Source organism: Ovis canadensis, chromosome 1, assembly GCF_042477335.2.
Source record: "Ovis canadensis isolate MfBH-ARS-UI-01 breed Bighorn chromosome 1, ARS-UI_OviCan_v2, whole genome shotgun sequence".
In the NCBI taxonomy this organism is placed as follows: Eukaryota; Metazoa; Chordata; class Mammalia; order Artiodactyla; family Bovidae; genus Ovis; species Ovis canadensis.
The window spans coordinates 100852296-100868066 of record NC_091245.1 but is presented as its reverse complement, the minus strand read 5'-3'; the positions used below and the strand labels follow the sequence as shown (position 1 = coordinate 100868066).

At 41.3% G+C, this 15771-nt stretch overlaps 2 protein-coding genes across 3 annotated transcripts; both read left to right on the top strand.

Moving 5' to 3' along the window:
* The first annotated feature begins 6410 nt into the window (after positions 1 to 6410).
* On the top strand, positions 6411 to 7448 carry LOC138432528 (histone H3). Its single transcript, XM_069573849.1, has one exon. It carries the CDS (start codon positions 6426 to 6428, stop codon positions 6834 to 6836), a length of 411 nt encoding a protein of 136 aa, XP_069429950.1. The 5' UTR covers positions 6411 to 6425; the 3' UTR covers positions 6837 to 7448.
* A 419-nt stretch (positions 7449 to 7867) lies between these two features.
* H2BC18 (H2B clustered histone 18) lies at positions 7868 to 14453 on the top strand. 2 transcript variants are annotated; one of them, XM_069603361.1, is made up of 2 exons: positions 7868 to 8295; positions 13738 to 14453. In XM_069603361.1, the coding sequence occupies exons 1-2, from the start codon at positions 7919 to 7921 to the stop codon at positions 13739 to 13741; spliced, it is 381 nt and encodes a 126-aa protein (XP_069459462.1). In that variant the 5' UTR covers positions 7868 to 7918; the 3' UTR covers positions 13742 to 14453. The 2 variants fall into 2 exon arrangements, with proteins under 2 accessions (XP_069459462.1, XP_069459471.1); XM_069603370.1 differs by lacking the exon at positions 13738 to 14453 and having other exon boundaries at positions 7883 to 8299.
* Positions 14454 to 15771: the final 1318 nt, after the last annotated feature.

Here is a 15771-nt window from a genome sequence, read left to right as displayed (position 1 = left end):
GAGTCTGGGTATATCTCAGGATCTTCCCATGTGCTCACATGCATCTCTTAGCCAAGATGGATTCTAGTGAAGAGGCTTATGGGTCATTGACATCAATTACTATGATGTGATGCCCCCTCCCTTTTTGACCTCCAAGGAGCCTTTCTGCATATATGTAGTCAGGGAGGTCTCCTTAACTTAATGAATGAGAAATATGTGGTCTTTTATCTCTTATAGGGGCAGAGCCCAGCCTCCTGAAAGAAACTGTTCAGCCTAGGGTCCATGTCTCTCCTTTCCCAGGCTGACAGAAGTGATGATTTTTGATGTCAGAGAGAACAGGGCCCTAGGCAGATTCAGAGAGAGTATCTACAAACTTTCAGCATGCTTCATCTGCCTGTGAAGCGACTAATCACTCATTACCTAAACAAAATTATCTCCGAAATAAACTCTCCTTTTCCCTGTTGCAAGTAAATTCAGATTGAGAAAGCAATCCATGTGCAGCTGTATTAAATGAAATAACATATGTACACTGTTGTTACAAAAATTAAATGAAAGGAATGTTGAGGAAGAGGATATGTTTAAAAAATACATTTTTTTTCCGGACGGGCTATATGTAGGTTGAGTTGTGAGCATTCTGTTCTAATTTTCCCCACAGACCAGAAGTATTAAGTGTCCTGCTAACAACTGTGGCCTGAATTTTTTTTCTAAGTTGCAGTTCAGTTCAGTCTCTCAGTTGTGTCTGACTCTTAGTGAACCCATGGACTTCCAGGCTTCTCTGTCCATCATCAACACCTGGAGTTTACTCAAACTCATATCCATCACATTGGTGATGCCATCCAACCATCTCATCCTCTGTTGTCCCCTTCTCCTCCTGCTTCAATCTTTCCCAGCGTCAGGATCTTTTCAAATGAGTCAGTTCTTCGAATCAGGTGGCCAAAGTTTTGGAGCTTCAGCTTCAGCATCAGTACTTCCAATGAACACCCAGGACTGATTTCCTTTAGGATGGACTGGTTGGATCTCCTTGCAGTCCAAGGGACTCTCAAGAGTCTTCTCCAACACCACAGTTCAAAAGCATCAATTCTTTGGCACTCAGCTTTCTTCACAGTTCAACTCTCACATCCATACATGACTACTGGAAAAACCATAGCCTTGACTAGAAAGACCTTTGTTGGCAAAGTAATGTCTCTGCTTTTTAATATGCTGTCTCGGCTGGTCATAGCTTTTCTTTCAAGGAGCAAGTGTCCTTTAATTTCATGGCTGCAGTCACCATCTGCAGTGATTTTGGAGCCCAGAAAAATAAAGTCTCCCACTGTTTCCATTGTTTCCCCATCTATTTGCCATGAAGTGACGGGACCAGTTGCCATGATCTTAATTTTCTGAATGTTGAGCTTTAAGCCAACTTTTCACTCTCCTCTTTCACTTTCATCAAGAGGCTCTTTAGTTCTTCTTCACTTTCTGCCATAAGGGTGGTGTTATCTGGGTATCTGAGGTTATTGATATTTCTCCCAGCAGCTTGATTCCAGCTTGTGCTTCATCCAGCCTGGCATTTCGCATGATGTACTCTTCATGTAAGTTAAATCAGCAGGGTGACAATATACAGCCTTGATATACTCCATTCCTGATTTGGAACCAGTCTGTTGTTCCATGTCCAGTTCTAACTGTTGCTTCTTGTCCTCCATACAGATTTCTCAGCAGGCAGGTCAGGTGGTCTAGTATTCCCATCTCTTGAAGAATTTTCCAGTTTGTTGTGATCCACACAAATAAATGTTAAAAATAATATCTATAGCCCTTAAAATCCCTGCAATATATAGCTCAAATCTCATGAGGATGGTTAATGAAGCAAAATAAGTTCTTGTTTGAATAGCTTTAAAATACTGTGTGCAACTTTACTTGAACCTACTACAGTCCACAAGGACATGTTATACTGGAAAGCCAAAAATTGTATAAATTTATAGCAGAGGGAAAACCTTCTTTTACATCTTAGATTCTGTGACTGGGCCTGAGAATTAAACTGACATAAATCCAGTCAAAGGGAAAAAAGAATGTAATTTCGTATTTCCATGTATATACAGGAGTCTTTAAAAGGAACATGAAGACCTAGGTAGGCCCTGAGCTTATATATAACTTTTAAAACAATTAAAAAACCTGATGAAGTCTAGAGATGTGACAAGACCAAAGGGTTTGGACAAAGGTAGCTAACATGTGAAGTTAACTGCAGGAGTTAACTAGGTAGAGAAGTAACTAGGAAGATACGGGTTAGGTTAATAAGGTTTGTTTAAGCAGATTCCTCTCGGCTTTCCAGGATTCCCTGTCTTGGAACACGCTCCTGTGTAGGGAAGACATCTAGCATACGGGGCAGGGGGGTTAATCTCCTTTTTTAAGGAAGAAAAGGGGTTGTCAGAGGGCCCTTCTTGCATCTGCTGTTTTTCAAGTGCCTTTAGTTTAAAAAGCGAAAAATGAAAGTGAAAGTTGCTCAGCCGTGTCTGCCTTTGTCACCCCTTGGATGTAGCCCGTGCCAGGCTCTTCTGTCCATGCAATTCTCTAGAGTGGATTCTACTGGAGTGGGTTGCCATTCCCTTCTCCAGGGGATCTTCCCGAACCAGGTATCAAATCCAGCTCTCCTGCACTGCAGGTGGATTCTTTACCATCTGAGTCACCAGAGAAGTCCCCTAGTTTAAAAACAATCCTTATATTAAAGTGACATATTTTAGGGGTGGCATATATTGCCACTGATGGGGTTCAAGACGTGCTACTCCAAAATACGGCACCTCAGCATATTGAGTAAGCTGAAGAAATTTTGAGAAAATGGCAGAAGTGGGAGGGTCACTATGCCCTTCCCCAGACTTTCTCACCTGAAAGAGGTCATAAAACTCTTCTGTGAGAGGTGCTGTCCCGATTCCCAGAGAAAAAGAGCACCCTTATCTCTGAAGACAAAGGGACACACAGAAGAATCCTAACAAACAGGCCTTGCTGTTCCCCCAGTTTAGTAAGCTTACCTCATACTCATTAACCTCTCATATTTCTACACAACACCTGCTCTTCATTAAATCTAGCATAAAAATGCTTAGGCTTGTTCCTTCAGATCTTCATTTCCTTATGAATGTTCCTACATCATGTAAAACTTAAATACCTGTGTGTGCTTTTTTCCTGTTAATCTGTCTTTGTTTAATTTTCAGACTCAGCCAGGGACCCTAAGTGGGTCAAGGGAAATTTTTCCTCCCAGACACAATCCCTCACTGTATCTTACAGGTAGTAGTGTTAAGGTCAGGCAGGAAAGGGGAAGTGTTTATCCAATAAGTAGAGTGTTGGGGGAATGAGTTTAGCTCAGAATGGAGTAAGAAAGGAAACTCAAAATCCTTGGCCTTCTCTCCATTTGGTCCAGGGCTGAAGCCATTCAAAATGAAAAGAAGGAGGCATGTGGCCTGAAACCCACAGGCTGAAGATTTAGTCTCAAAATTGTGATACTTGAAACCTTGGGGGTACTTGAAGTAAAAAACAAGACACAAACTGTCTTCCTAGAACGTATAATTTAGTTCATTACTTTTGTATTAAAAACAAACACATGCACACACAAAACATTATATGTTTTGCCTGCTTATTTCCTACGGTAAAATTTAAGCTTCTCATGCCTGTTTTCTTCCCCCCCCAATACTAAATAATGAAATTTTAGTGCTCAGTCTTAAAACTTCAGGTTTTTGTTATTTCTAATGAAAGAAACTTCAGAAATTTTAAAAGAGAAAAAGACTGCCTCTTCCTCACAGCTGTAGCAAAGCACAGATTCTTCTTGCTTTTGATAAAGTGGTATATTGAGAACATTGACAGGATTATTACTCTATTGTCCAATGTGGAGACTAGGTGAAATTGAACTAAATCAGAATTCTCTTATTAAAGGTGATATCTAAGACAATCATATATCATATTAAAGATGACTTCTAAGGTGACTATATATTACAGATTGGTATGTTCAGAGAAATGTTACTTATGACCCTTAATAATATAGGATTCTGATTATCTTATTTGATTTGTCTCAGAGTTAACATTTAAGTTGGCATCATTGTTTTCTGAGAAGTAGAAATTCTTATTCAGCTTCTTTATTAAGCCAGAGGAAGACTCTCAGAATTTTCTCATTCTCTGTATAAAGATACCAACTTAAAAAAAAAAAAAAAAAGCACAACATGAGAGTTGTGAGTTAAGTTTTATTTGGGGCACTATGAGGACTGCAGCCTGGGAGACAGCACCTCTGATAGCTCTGAGAAACTTCCAAAGAGGCAGAGGGAAAAGACAATATATACTTGATTTTGGCAAAAGGAGCACATACAATCAAGCACATATTTTTTATAGAAGTTTCTGCTGGCATTATGAGACTTCTGCTAGTCACGAGAAACAATTACACCATGAAGGATTTTAGTGTTTTTCTAGATATCTTATATCTGTATTTTCTTATAAGAACTGGGCTCATGAAATCAGCTCCTGAGAATATCTAACTATCTAAAGACCCATCCTGCCAGTTTTCCGGAGCACAGAGTGCCTAATTTCTGCTCTCCACCCTGAACTCCTTCAAGGAGTGTTGGAGGTCAGCAGCTGCAGCAGCCCATGACTTAATCCTTGTAGAGGTAGACAGCAAGCCCCTGTGGCAACTGCCAATTTTGGCTGACAAAGGTAATACAAGTCTCATTACTGCTGGATTCTATATAAACAGACAGCTTGAGAATCTTTTTCTTGTTTAAATGAGCACATCCCATACAGCTTGGCCAAGAGTGGATACATCAAAACAAATTAAAAAAATCTTTTTTTCAAAGAAACGTGACACTTGGGTGGACAGCTTTGGGCTATAACCCAGACACCTGCTGTGGGGTAGTTTCTTCTTCTGATGGGAACAACTGAGTTGAGTAATTCGATTGTATGTTGGGAAAATTCTCTAGTGCTTTAAAATATACCCCAAGCCTGCAAAAACTGGAGATCCGTTGTAATTTCATTCTTGTGCTTTAGAATATTATGTAGGCCTTGTCACTTATCCAGGATGAGCCATAACATCTGAGACTCAGTTTCTTTATCTGTAAAATGAGTTAAATAACATCTATTTCACAGAGTTGGAATTAAATAATATACATATAAAATTTTAAAATACTGAGCGGTGCTCTGTATCTACAAGACGTTATTACAAAATAACCACAGGATATGGTAACAGTTGTTCATATCACCAACACTTTCTCACTGACGTTTTAGATCTTCTCCCTATAGCAGGCGATTGCTGCTGCCTAAGGAGACGTCTAATATGAATCAGCATTCTGTTATTAAAGGTGACTTCTAAGGCAACCATACATCACAGATAGTCTCTACCTTGTGTTTAACGTTCAGGAAAAACTTTTCAAAATCACTTTTAACTTCAGGAAAGTGATCATCATACCTTGGAGCTATGTTTTGAGCCTCTTGGGCCTAATTTTATTCTCAGGTTTGAGTTTTTATATGGGATGTGGTTCCAATCAAATAAGCATATCATTAAAGGTATTTGTTAGTTATTAAAATTTTAAGCATTGGTAACCTTACATAACTTTTGTTTTATATGTAATTTTCTGAGAAATTCTTAAAAGCACAGGAAACAAAAGGCAAAAGATCTTAAATTTCTGTATAAAGAATATAAAAGATTTGAAACTGTAAGCATTAGGAAACACTTTATTGAAAATACGCTAGCAACTCAGTAATCAACGAATAATTTATGTGCTTTGATCCTTGAACGTTAAATGACTAATAAGCAACTTGACTATTTAAAACTATTCACTATTGTAAGGGAGAAATTAATATTTCCGGTGTTATTTTCCTTTACTTAAAGCGTTTTGTCCATAGGACCTAATTATGCATTGATGGATTGAGGAGAAAACCGCACTCGGGGGAGGGGGGGAGGCAGATGGCTCTGAGTTGGTAAGCATCAGCACACAATTTTGGTGTAGTTCCGAACCGGGTAAAGGTTAAGTTTAATTTCCGGTTCCTTCAACTACATATTGTTTTGTTGAACCTCAGTCGTAATGTAGCTCTCGCTTAGCTCAATATCAGGAGCTAAATAAATTTGTTAGTTATGGGAGAGGATTTACAATAACTAGTAAGTGGAAATGCAGGCTGAAACCTAGGGCGTGCTTGTATTTTTAAAGAACTTGCTAAAATATAAATCCCAAGCGTGCAAAAATACTTCATAGATTGTTCTTACGAAAGTTAACAGCAATATAAAGAAAAGGGCTTAAAAAAATGTGATAAGATTATAGAAAAGGACTGGAAAATGGAGGTTGTAAGTAAAGAAACTAGCATTACAATCTTCTGCCCAAATAGGATTGAATTCTAACCAATGAGATTACAATTTCGGAAATTGCTAGCTTTTCTGGCCCAATCAAGACTAGGCTACGTCTATAAATGAGACTGCCTAGGGGGTCGGTGAATAAAACCTGTGAGATACTATGGCGCGTACGAAGCAGACTGCCCGCAAGTCGACCGGTGGCAAGGCCCCGCGGAAGCAGCTGGCCACCAAGGCGGCTCGCAAGAGCGCGCCGGCCACGGGCGGCGTCAAGAAGCCGCATCGTTACCGGCCGGGCACCGTGGCCCTGCGGGAGATCCGGCGCTACCAGAAGTCGACCGAGCTGCTGATCCGCAAGCTGCCGTTCCAGCGGCTGGTGCGCGAGATCGCGCAGGACTTTAAGACCGATTTGCGCTTCCAGAGCTCGGCCGTGATGGCGCTGCAGGAGGCGAGCGAGGCCTACCTGGTGGGGCTGTTTGAAGACACGAACCTGTGCGCCATCCACGCCAAGCGCGTGACCATCATGCCCAAAGACATCCAGCTGGCTCGCCGCATCCGCGGGGAGCGGGCTTAAGGCGTACTTTTAAAAACAGACGATCTAAAGGCTCTTTTCAGAGCCACCCACGTTTTCTTAAAAAGCAGCTGTACCAGCTTTCACTTTAGTCGGTGAACTCTTAATGCACGAGTGTTACGGGCAAAGCGGGTAGGAGAGTTTAACACGCGTTGAGTGGTGAGGTTATGGAATTAAAGCTGACAGACACTAGAGGGAGCCCCAGAAGCAAGGTCTGGGTCGTTTTTAACTGCGCTTACAAGCTGGTTCTTTCTTAATGCAGAGCTCCAACCTAGCCTTATTTTTTTTTGGAGAACCTAACCATTTCTGAGAAAACTTTGCAAGAAGCTAAATTCTCTGCTAGTCGTTTTTAGCGCTTTCCAAGCTGCTAGTACAAAACGTTAGCACAAATCTGAATACTGAAGAAGGCCGTCATTATGTGATAACTGTAATTGGTTTCAGCTCAATTCTACAGTTACTAGAATTAGGCCAGATGTTAGATAAAATCCTCGGTCCCCAAGTAGTTTCTCGGTACTTCAACTGTTAAGAATGGGGACAAGAATCCCGAGATACGTAGGATCCCATCTTCCTAACTGCGTGAGACAGAAGGCGCAAACTGTAAAAAAAAAAAAAAAAAAAAAAGGCGGGGGAGGGGGTAGGCGGCTAAGGTATTGTTCCGAAAACCAGAACCAAACGTACCCAAAATAGTACAGAGGAGTAAAACGATGCAAAAATAAGAGAAAGTTAGCTTGTCTTTAGCACGCGCTTCAGATATCTACTATATACAAGTCAATGAGAAAAAGTGAAAATCATTTAACAAAAGACCCCAAACAGGTGAAACTATATTTATTTAATTTAATGTGAAACAGAACATTTTGATTGGTTAACAAGATGTTTGTTGTAAGAACCACTAAGAAAGCCAGAGCAGGACCTCATTTACATGGACTCTGCCTCTCTATGACGACACTATTGTATCTTAACCAATAAAAATGCAGTACTCTGTTAGCCTTCATTTGCATACAGGCTCTATAAATACCGTGTAAGTGGCCAGGTTTGAGGTAGTCGGGATCGTTTAGTCCAGGCGTGTGGTGTGTCTTCCTGCAAAAATGCCGGATCCAGCAAAATCCGCTCCTGCTCCTAAAAAAGGTTCTAAGAAAGCTGTCACGAAAGTGCAGAAGAAGGACGGCAAGAAGCGCAAGCGCAGCCGCAAGGAGAGCTATTCCGTTTACGTGTATAAGGTGCTGAAACAGGTACACCCGGACACCGGCATCTCGTCCAAGGCCATGGGCATCATGAATTCCTTCGTCAATGACATCTTCGAGCGCATTGCCGGCGAAGCGTCGCGTCTGGCGCATTACAACAAGCGCTCAACCATTACTTCTCGGGAGATCCAGACGGCGGTGCGCCTGCTGCTTCCCGGTGAGCTGGCCAAGCACGCCGTGTCCGAGGGCACCAAGGCGGTCACCAAGTACACCAGTTCAAAGTAAGGGCGCGCAAGGGACGAAATTGAACATCTACGTTATACACAAAGGCTCTTTTCAGAGCCACTTACGTTACCAGAGAAAGCGGCTGTAAACACTTAATTAAATGCGTTGGGTGGGTCCGTAATTAGGATCGCACTTACATGTGGGGCTATATCGGGACAATGGTAAAAGTTGTCCTAGCAGTTAAAATTTGAAACGTCCCACGATCCAGTGGTGCCACCTAATGGTAAATGTCTTGCTGGTAATAGGGTGTTCAAGATGGTCCCTACCTGCCTAGTCTGAGTCCTCAGTGGAGTTTAGGTACAGGGGGGAAGGGGAGCTAACCTACTAAATTCGTTTGTTCTTTTATCTAGTAAACGAGCTGGGATTTACTCTCAACGTACAGATGGCCTTGAGTTCCCCAGTCCCCGCTGTTTACTAATATCTTAGTCTTTTTTTAATCGTACACCTCTGGGTATGTGTCACAAGCTTTTACCAACATAGCCAGGTGCTTTAGTATGTTGGCCTGTAAGCAAATCCCAATTTAGCAATCCTCCCCTAACTTCTTTTTAGCCCAGTGACCTTCAACCAGATAAATTTTCACACTACCTTCCTCCCCCAGGCCCCCATCCATGGGACATTTGGCAATATCTGGAGACATTTTTGATTGTCATCACTTGGGATGGGGTGCTACTGGCATTTAGTGGATACATCCTACAATGTATAGGACAGTTTACAACCCCCACAACTAAGAGTTGTCTGTTTGGTGCATAACTTTGATCCTTGTGATAAGGTTGAGAGACCCAGTGCCCAAAGACTTCTTTCAGGGATTTCCTGCCCCCCCCCCCCCCCCCTTTTAGGATTTAGTTCTCATTTAGGTCAAACATTTTCCCCTGTCCTGTGCTTTTGGTGAAAACTGAGCAGTACATAATTTACTGTGATTGTCTACACTCCTTCACAGGAAAATAATCTCCTCCAGGGCAAGGACCTTGTCTTAGTTTTGTAACAAACTTCCCTGGTTACAACAACCATTTACCAGCCTGCTAAACAACATCCAGGTGCCTGTCCTGAAGTTCCCTGATAAAGTCAGGTTGGGGGTGGGGACTGGGGAGGTGGATTTTAGTATTCTCGGGTGCTTTTTTTAATAGATTTTGGGCACATGATATATAAAAGGGCACAGTTAACGTGGGATGAATTTCTAAGGCTCTCTCAAAATTTGCAAAACTCAAGACTAATCCTGACAAAGGCTGGATATTTTACCAAATAAAATACACAGTTGAGGCAAAAGGACAAAATCTTAGTTTCCAATTCACTTGACAGTCAAGTTTTGATATTAATCAAACTTGGGAGAATTTACATGACTGTGCTTATAATGAATTTTATTAATTTATAATGTAGGAGTTCAAATTTACATCTAATTAAAAGTTGAATTGTGGGCTGTATCTGATTTCTCTTTCACGTGGAAATAAAGATTCTCAGTGAGTCATCTTTTCCCCAGAGACTCTCAGACAAAGAGGCCAGGGAAAGATGACTCAACTGAGAATCTAAAATTTTCAGTTGAAAGAAAAAAAATCATTATATAATACACTTTATGGTAGGAAAAATCACTGTACGTTTAAAGGCCAGGGTTGTCTATCTTCTACCCAAACAAGCCATCAGATAGTATATCTGTTCTTCTCCTCAACTAGAATCCTTGAGTTCAGGGGCTCTCATACCTGAGGACAAGGGACCATGTTTCTTATGGTCTTTTGAAGTTGTTAAAGCGTTGGCAGTTGGCTCACCTAATCAAAAGCCATCATTTATCCAGTGACTAAAAGATTAAACCTCAATTCCTTATCCTGAAACTAAAGGCCTTCTATCATCTTGCCAAAAGGTACCTTCTTCAATTACTTGCTTCCCCCAGTCCTCCAGGTTAGGTAGAATGTTCTACTCACTATCCTTTCAGTTCAGTTGAGTTGCTCAGTTGTGTCCAACTCTTTGCAATCCCATGAACCGCAGCACGCCAGGCCTCCCTGTCCATCGCCAACTCCCGCAGTCCACCCAAACCTATGTCCATTGAGTCGATGATGCCATCCAACCATCTCATCCTCTGTTGTCTCCTTCTCCTCCTGCCCTCAATCTTTCCCAGCATCAGGGTCTTTTCAGATCAGTCAGCTGTTCGCATCAGGTGGCCAAAGTATTAGAGTTTCAGCTTCAGCATTGGTCCTTCCAATGAACACCCAGGACTGATCTCCTTCAGGATGGACTGGTTGGATCTTGCAGTCCAAGGGACTCTCAAGAGTCTTCTCCAACACCACAGTTCAAAAGCATCAGTTCTTCAGTGCTCAGCTTTCTTTACAGTCAAACTCTCACATCCATACGTGACTACTGGAAAAACCATAGCTTTGACTAGACACACCTTTATGGACAAAGTAATGTCTCTGCTTTTTAATATGCTGTTTAGGTTGGTCACGGCTTTTCTTTTAAGGAGCAAGTGTCTTTTAATTTCATGCCTGCAGTCACCATCTGCAGTGATTTTGGAGCCCAGAAAAACAAAGTCTCCCACTGTTTCCATTGTTTTTCATCTATTTGCCATGAAGTGATGGGACTGGATGCCATGATCTTAGTTTTCTGAATGTTGAATTTTAAGCCAACTTTTTCAACTCTCCTTTTTCACTTTCATCAAGAGGTTCTTCAGATCCTCTTTGCTTTCTGCCATAAGGGTGGTATCCTCTGCATATCTGAGGTTATTGATATTTCTCCCGGCAATCTTCCTTCCAGTTTGTGCTTCATCCAGCCTGGCATTTCACATGATGTACTCTGCATAGAAGTTAAAAAAGCAGGGTGACAGTATATAGCCTTGACCTGTTCCTTTCCCAATTTGGAACCAGTGTGTTGTTCCATGTCCTGTTCTAACTGCTGCTGCTTGTACTGCATACCATACAGATTTCTCAGGAGGCAGGTCTGGTGGTCTGGTATTCCCATCTCTTGAAGAATTTTCCACAGTTTGTTGTGATCCACACAGTCAAAGCCTTTGGCATAGTCAATAAAGCAGAAGTAGACGTTTTTCTGGAACTCTCTTGCTTTTTTGATGATCCGGTGGATGTGGGCAGCGTAATCTCTGGTTCTTCTGCCTTTTCTAAATCCAGCTTGAACATCTGAAAGTTCTTGGTTCTGTTGGAGCCTGGCTTGGAGAATTTTCAGCATTACTTTGCTAGTGTGTAATTAGTGTCAAATTACCCCAGCTTGTTGGGGTAGTTGGAAGATTCTTTATCATTGCCTTTCTATGGGATTGGAATGAAAACAGACCTTTCCAGTCCTGTGCCCACTGCCACTGTTATCCCTATCTGCTCAAGCTATATCTGGAATAGAGTGGGTGCTCGTAAATATTGATGGGATGAATGGGTTGATGAGGGAAGGAGTAGCTGAGAAGGGAGGGCAGAGGAATTGCATCTATGAGGTGCAGAAGTCTTAAGAGTTGGATTTAACAAAAATTATTTTCAGAATCTTTTGCCCTCTGAATGGGGAATGGTACAATGCAGAGTGAAAGTCTAGGTGAAGTTGCAGCCACCATGGTCCAGAAATCACTTTAGAAGCTTCATAATGTACATTGTCAGGCATTTAAGGATACTTATCTACAGTTAACTCAGAAACCATAAGAGCATAAAAGGGAAACTTTTGTTTCCTCTACTTACTACTTTCAATCCTTCTGGTCACCAAGTGTGTGGGCTTTCCATATCAAGCAATTTTGACACTAATTACATGGGGTTAGCTCAGACCCCCCACACATTAAGGGCTCAGCCAAGGAGATTACCCCCTCCCCCACCCCCAACACACACACCACCTTTAGATGCCAATCACAAGTAGTAGACCCCTGTCAGTCTTGGCTACAAATCAGGAGTTCCCACAACCCCTTCCTCTGTTTCAATAATTTGCTCTAACAGGTTATAGAACTCAGGCAAACATGTTTACCATTATAAAGGATATATAATAAAGGATCCAGACTACCAGCCAGATGAAGACATACACAGGGCAAGATCTGGAAATGTCCTGAGTGCAGGAGCTTCTGTCTCTGTGTAACTGGGGTATCCACATGGCTTCCTGGCATGTGGGTATGTACACTGACCCAGAAGCTCTCTGAATCTCATAGATTAGAGATTTTTATGGCGGGTTCGTCAAGTAAGCATGATGGATCATTAACTCAGTCTCCAGTCCCTCTCTCTTCCCTGGAGGATGTATGGTTAACAGTTTCAATCTTCTAATCTATACCCAGCCTTTCTGGTGACTAGCCCCTTTCCTGAAGCTACTCAGGAGTCCATGAAGAGTCATCTCATTAGAACAAAATAGGCTCCTATTACCCAGAAAATCCCAGGGGGTTTAGGAGCTCTGTGTCAGGAATTGGGACCAAAGACCAAATATTAGAACAAAAGATGTTAGCACCACTGTCACAAAAAGTTTTAGGAACTCTGTGTCAGTAACTGGCGAAAGAGACCAAATATACATTTATTATGTCAGAGTCCACGCCATGGTCTCTGGCGATGGACCCCTTATAGCAAACCAGTTATAAAAGTCAAGACACCGGCTGAAAGGCAGTGTACTGGAGTAGTGATGGGCATTAGCTTTGAGTCCCAGCTTCCCACCTAAGAGCTCAACGACCTTAGGAAAGTTTCTTTGCTCCTCTGAACCTCAATTTCTTCTTCTATGAAATGAGAAAGATAATGGAATGTACCTTCGAGGCTTGTTGTGAAGATTAAATGAGATAATGTACTTAATGCACATACTACAGCAGCCGGAACATGGCAGACACTTGATCAGTGTTTCTCCCATTATTGTTGTGGCAGGCGAGGCACTTGCATGGGCACTCCTGTGCCTCCAGAGCACATTTCTTTCCCAACAAGCTGTGCTTTAAGAGATTCCTAGAGACTTGCCAGTCAACTCCCTAAGCATCTTGCATAAGACCTTCTTTATTTTAAAAACATCCAAGAAGGCCGTGGCACAGTTTACTTGTTGGGCCTATGATTCTGTAGAATCTTCAACTGTCTGCTATGTGTCTCAATAGGGAAAAAAAAAAAGAGTGACATAACAAAAGACCTTATTTCTAATGTCTGTTACTAGTGCTGTATAAAGACCGATATAATCTTTGACACATACCTTTAAAAAGAAAAATCAGATGATGTTTGTGAAACTTCCCATCAGTACTTTCAGAGAAAAATGAAATACCCTCAATACTTCTTTCCTATTTCTGATTTCTGAGTTGAAATCTCTGAATTTGGAGGATTTAACACAAGAACAAACCAAATGAATAGAAATGATCAGGTAGCACAGAGAAGGACAAACCTTATAACTGAAAGGAGAATGTGTGAATAATTGGGAAATGTTTAATTAGAAATTCAAAAATTGGCTTGGTGGCGTCAGGTTGATGACTTCTGAGTTCTTAATTTCTGCTTGTTAAAGTATCTAACGTGTTTCTTTTCATTTTCAAGATGAAGCTCCTGTTCCTGTCACCTGTTCCGAACCCAGTTTCGCCAAGAATATAAGCAAGACTTTCTTATCCAAACTGCGGTCCGAGGAGTGGCAAACAAGATAATGACTGAGAGCTCATTATACAATAAATATTTCTGGTGGTTTTACTAAATGGCAGCATAAGAATCTAGAGAGTATCATTATCAACCAATTCAAGGAACTTTGCTTTGAATGGCCAAAGCCAGAAACAGAGAGCGAAGCAGAACAAATTGAGCTTGAGCAGTTCTTTACCAGAGAAGGCGATGGCACCGCACTCCGGTACTCTTGCCTGGAAAATCCCATGGATGGAGGGAGGAGCCCAGTAGGCTGCAGTCCATGGGGTCGATAAGAGTCGGACACGACTGAGCGACTTCCCTTTCACTTTTCACTTTCATGCATTGGAGAAGGAAATGGCAACCCACTCCAGTGTTCTTGCCTGGAGAATCCCAGGGACAGGGGAGCCTGGTGGGCTGCCATCTATGGGGTCACACAGAGTCGGACACGACTGAAGCGAGTTAGCAGCAGCAGTTCTTTACCACTTTCCCTCAGAGGACCCAGATCAAGATGATAACTGGTCTTGGGACTGAGGTAGCACAAGGTACCCAGAAGAAGGAATTCCTGTGGCAAAACAATGGAGGATGCAGATTTGTGAAATGAAATAAAGAACAATTTCTCTCTGTTGTTTTACAGGATCAAAGGCAATAATTTTAAATTGCCAGAAGGTAGGGGGAAATCCTTATCATTCTTTTTTTATCAGTGTTTTTAACATTGAGGGGAAGACAAAATACCTAAAGCTATCAGCTTTATTTTTTGTTGTTTTTGGCAATGATGTTGGAGATTTGTGTAGGACTATTTCCAGTTAGTGGGATTATCATTTTCAAATGCATGGAAGGAAAACTCTTTAGTCCAAGAGGGAATGTGAAACAAAGTTCAGACATACCACAACCCAGGGCAAAGGTTGTTCAGTGTTCTTAACAAAATTTCCAACTCTAGCGTTGGGCCTTAAACCACTCGAATTTCTTTCTGGAGATGTAGATTTCATCTAGTTTAGCATGTCCACTTACGCTCCTTATTGTAACATGGAGAATAATGAGCAGAAGAAAGTCATACTGATTAACTTGTATATATATCAACCATAAGACTACTTCCAGCAAGGGAGCATATCCTTGTTTTCATAGGCTTTTCACTTTTCTCCCTGCTGCAACATGAAAATCGAGTAAGAATGATTTTGCTTATGCAAGCTGTTTTGTAGGTGCTTTTTCCTATGGTTCCTCGTAAATGTCTGCATTTTTATTTTCATGATTTTTTCACATAAATATCAAGGAACTGGGTGACAGAAATTATTCTTAAATGAATTTTTTCAGAAACAACAAGTATGCCTAGAGAACACAATTTTAGAATTAGCAGGAAAGTTAACCAAGGCAGAATTTGAATTTCAATTCTTAGACTAGAGAGAAAAAGTAAGAAATCTTTTCATTTGGCTAAAGGAACCTCATGGTATTTATGATTGTGGAATCTGTTTAGGCTGTAAGGGGAATAATAGATCAGTCTTTCTGGATTAGTGCATGTAAATCATTTATAATGGGAAATAGTAAAGTCCCAACTATTATAAGAGTAAAACAAAGCAAAACAGCTGTGGCTATTTTTTCTGACAGGAGAAAATAGTAGTATGTACATGGATTACAAGCCTGACTGAGTCTTTTAGATTGAGTTGTCAGATAACCATGTAGCAGGGCCCGACAGCAGCACAGAGATGTCAAAGTCACAGTGTAGGATAATGTAGCCTTAAAATCTTCTGAATATGCCATTGTACAGTGTGTTAGTAGAGTGCAGTGCACAACCCAAGTGTCATACATGGTGGTCCTGAGTAAAGAAAAGGAGACTTTCACAGAATTTATATCTTCAGACTGCAAGTTTTCCATTAAATGCAGAGTATACAGAGATGAATTAAAAGTATCTGTATCTATAGACATGGTGATAAAATGTCAAAACACAAGAGTTAAGGAGAAAATTCC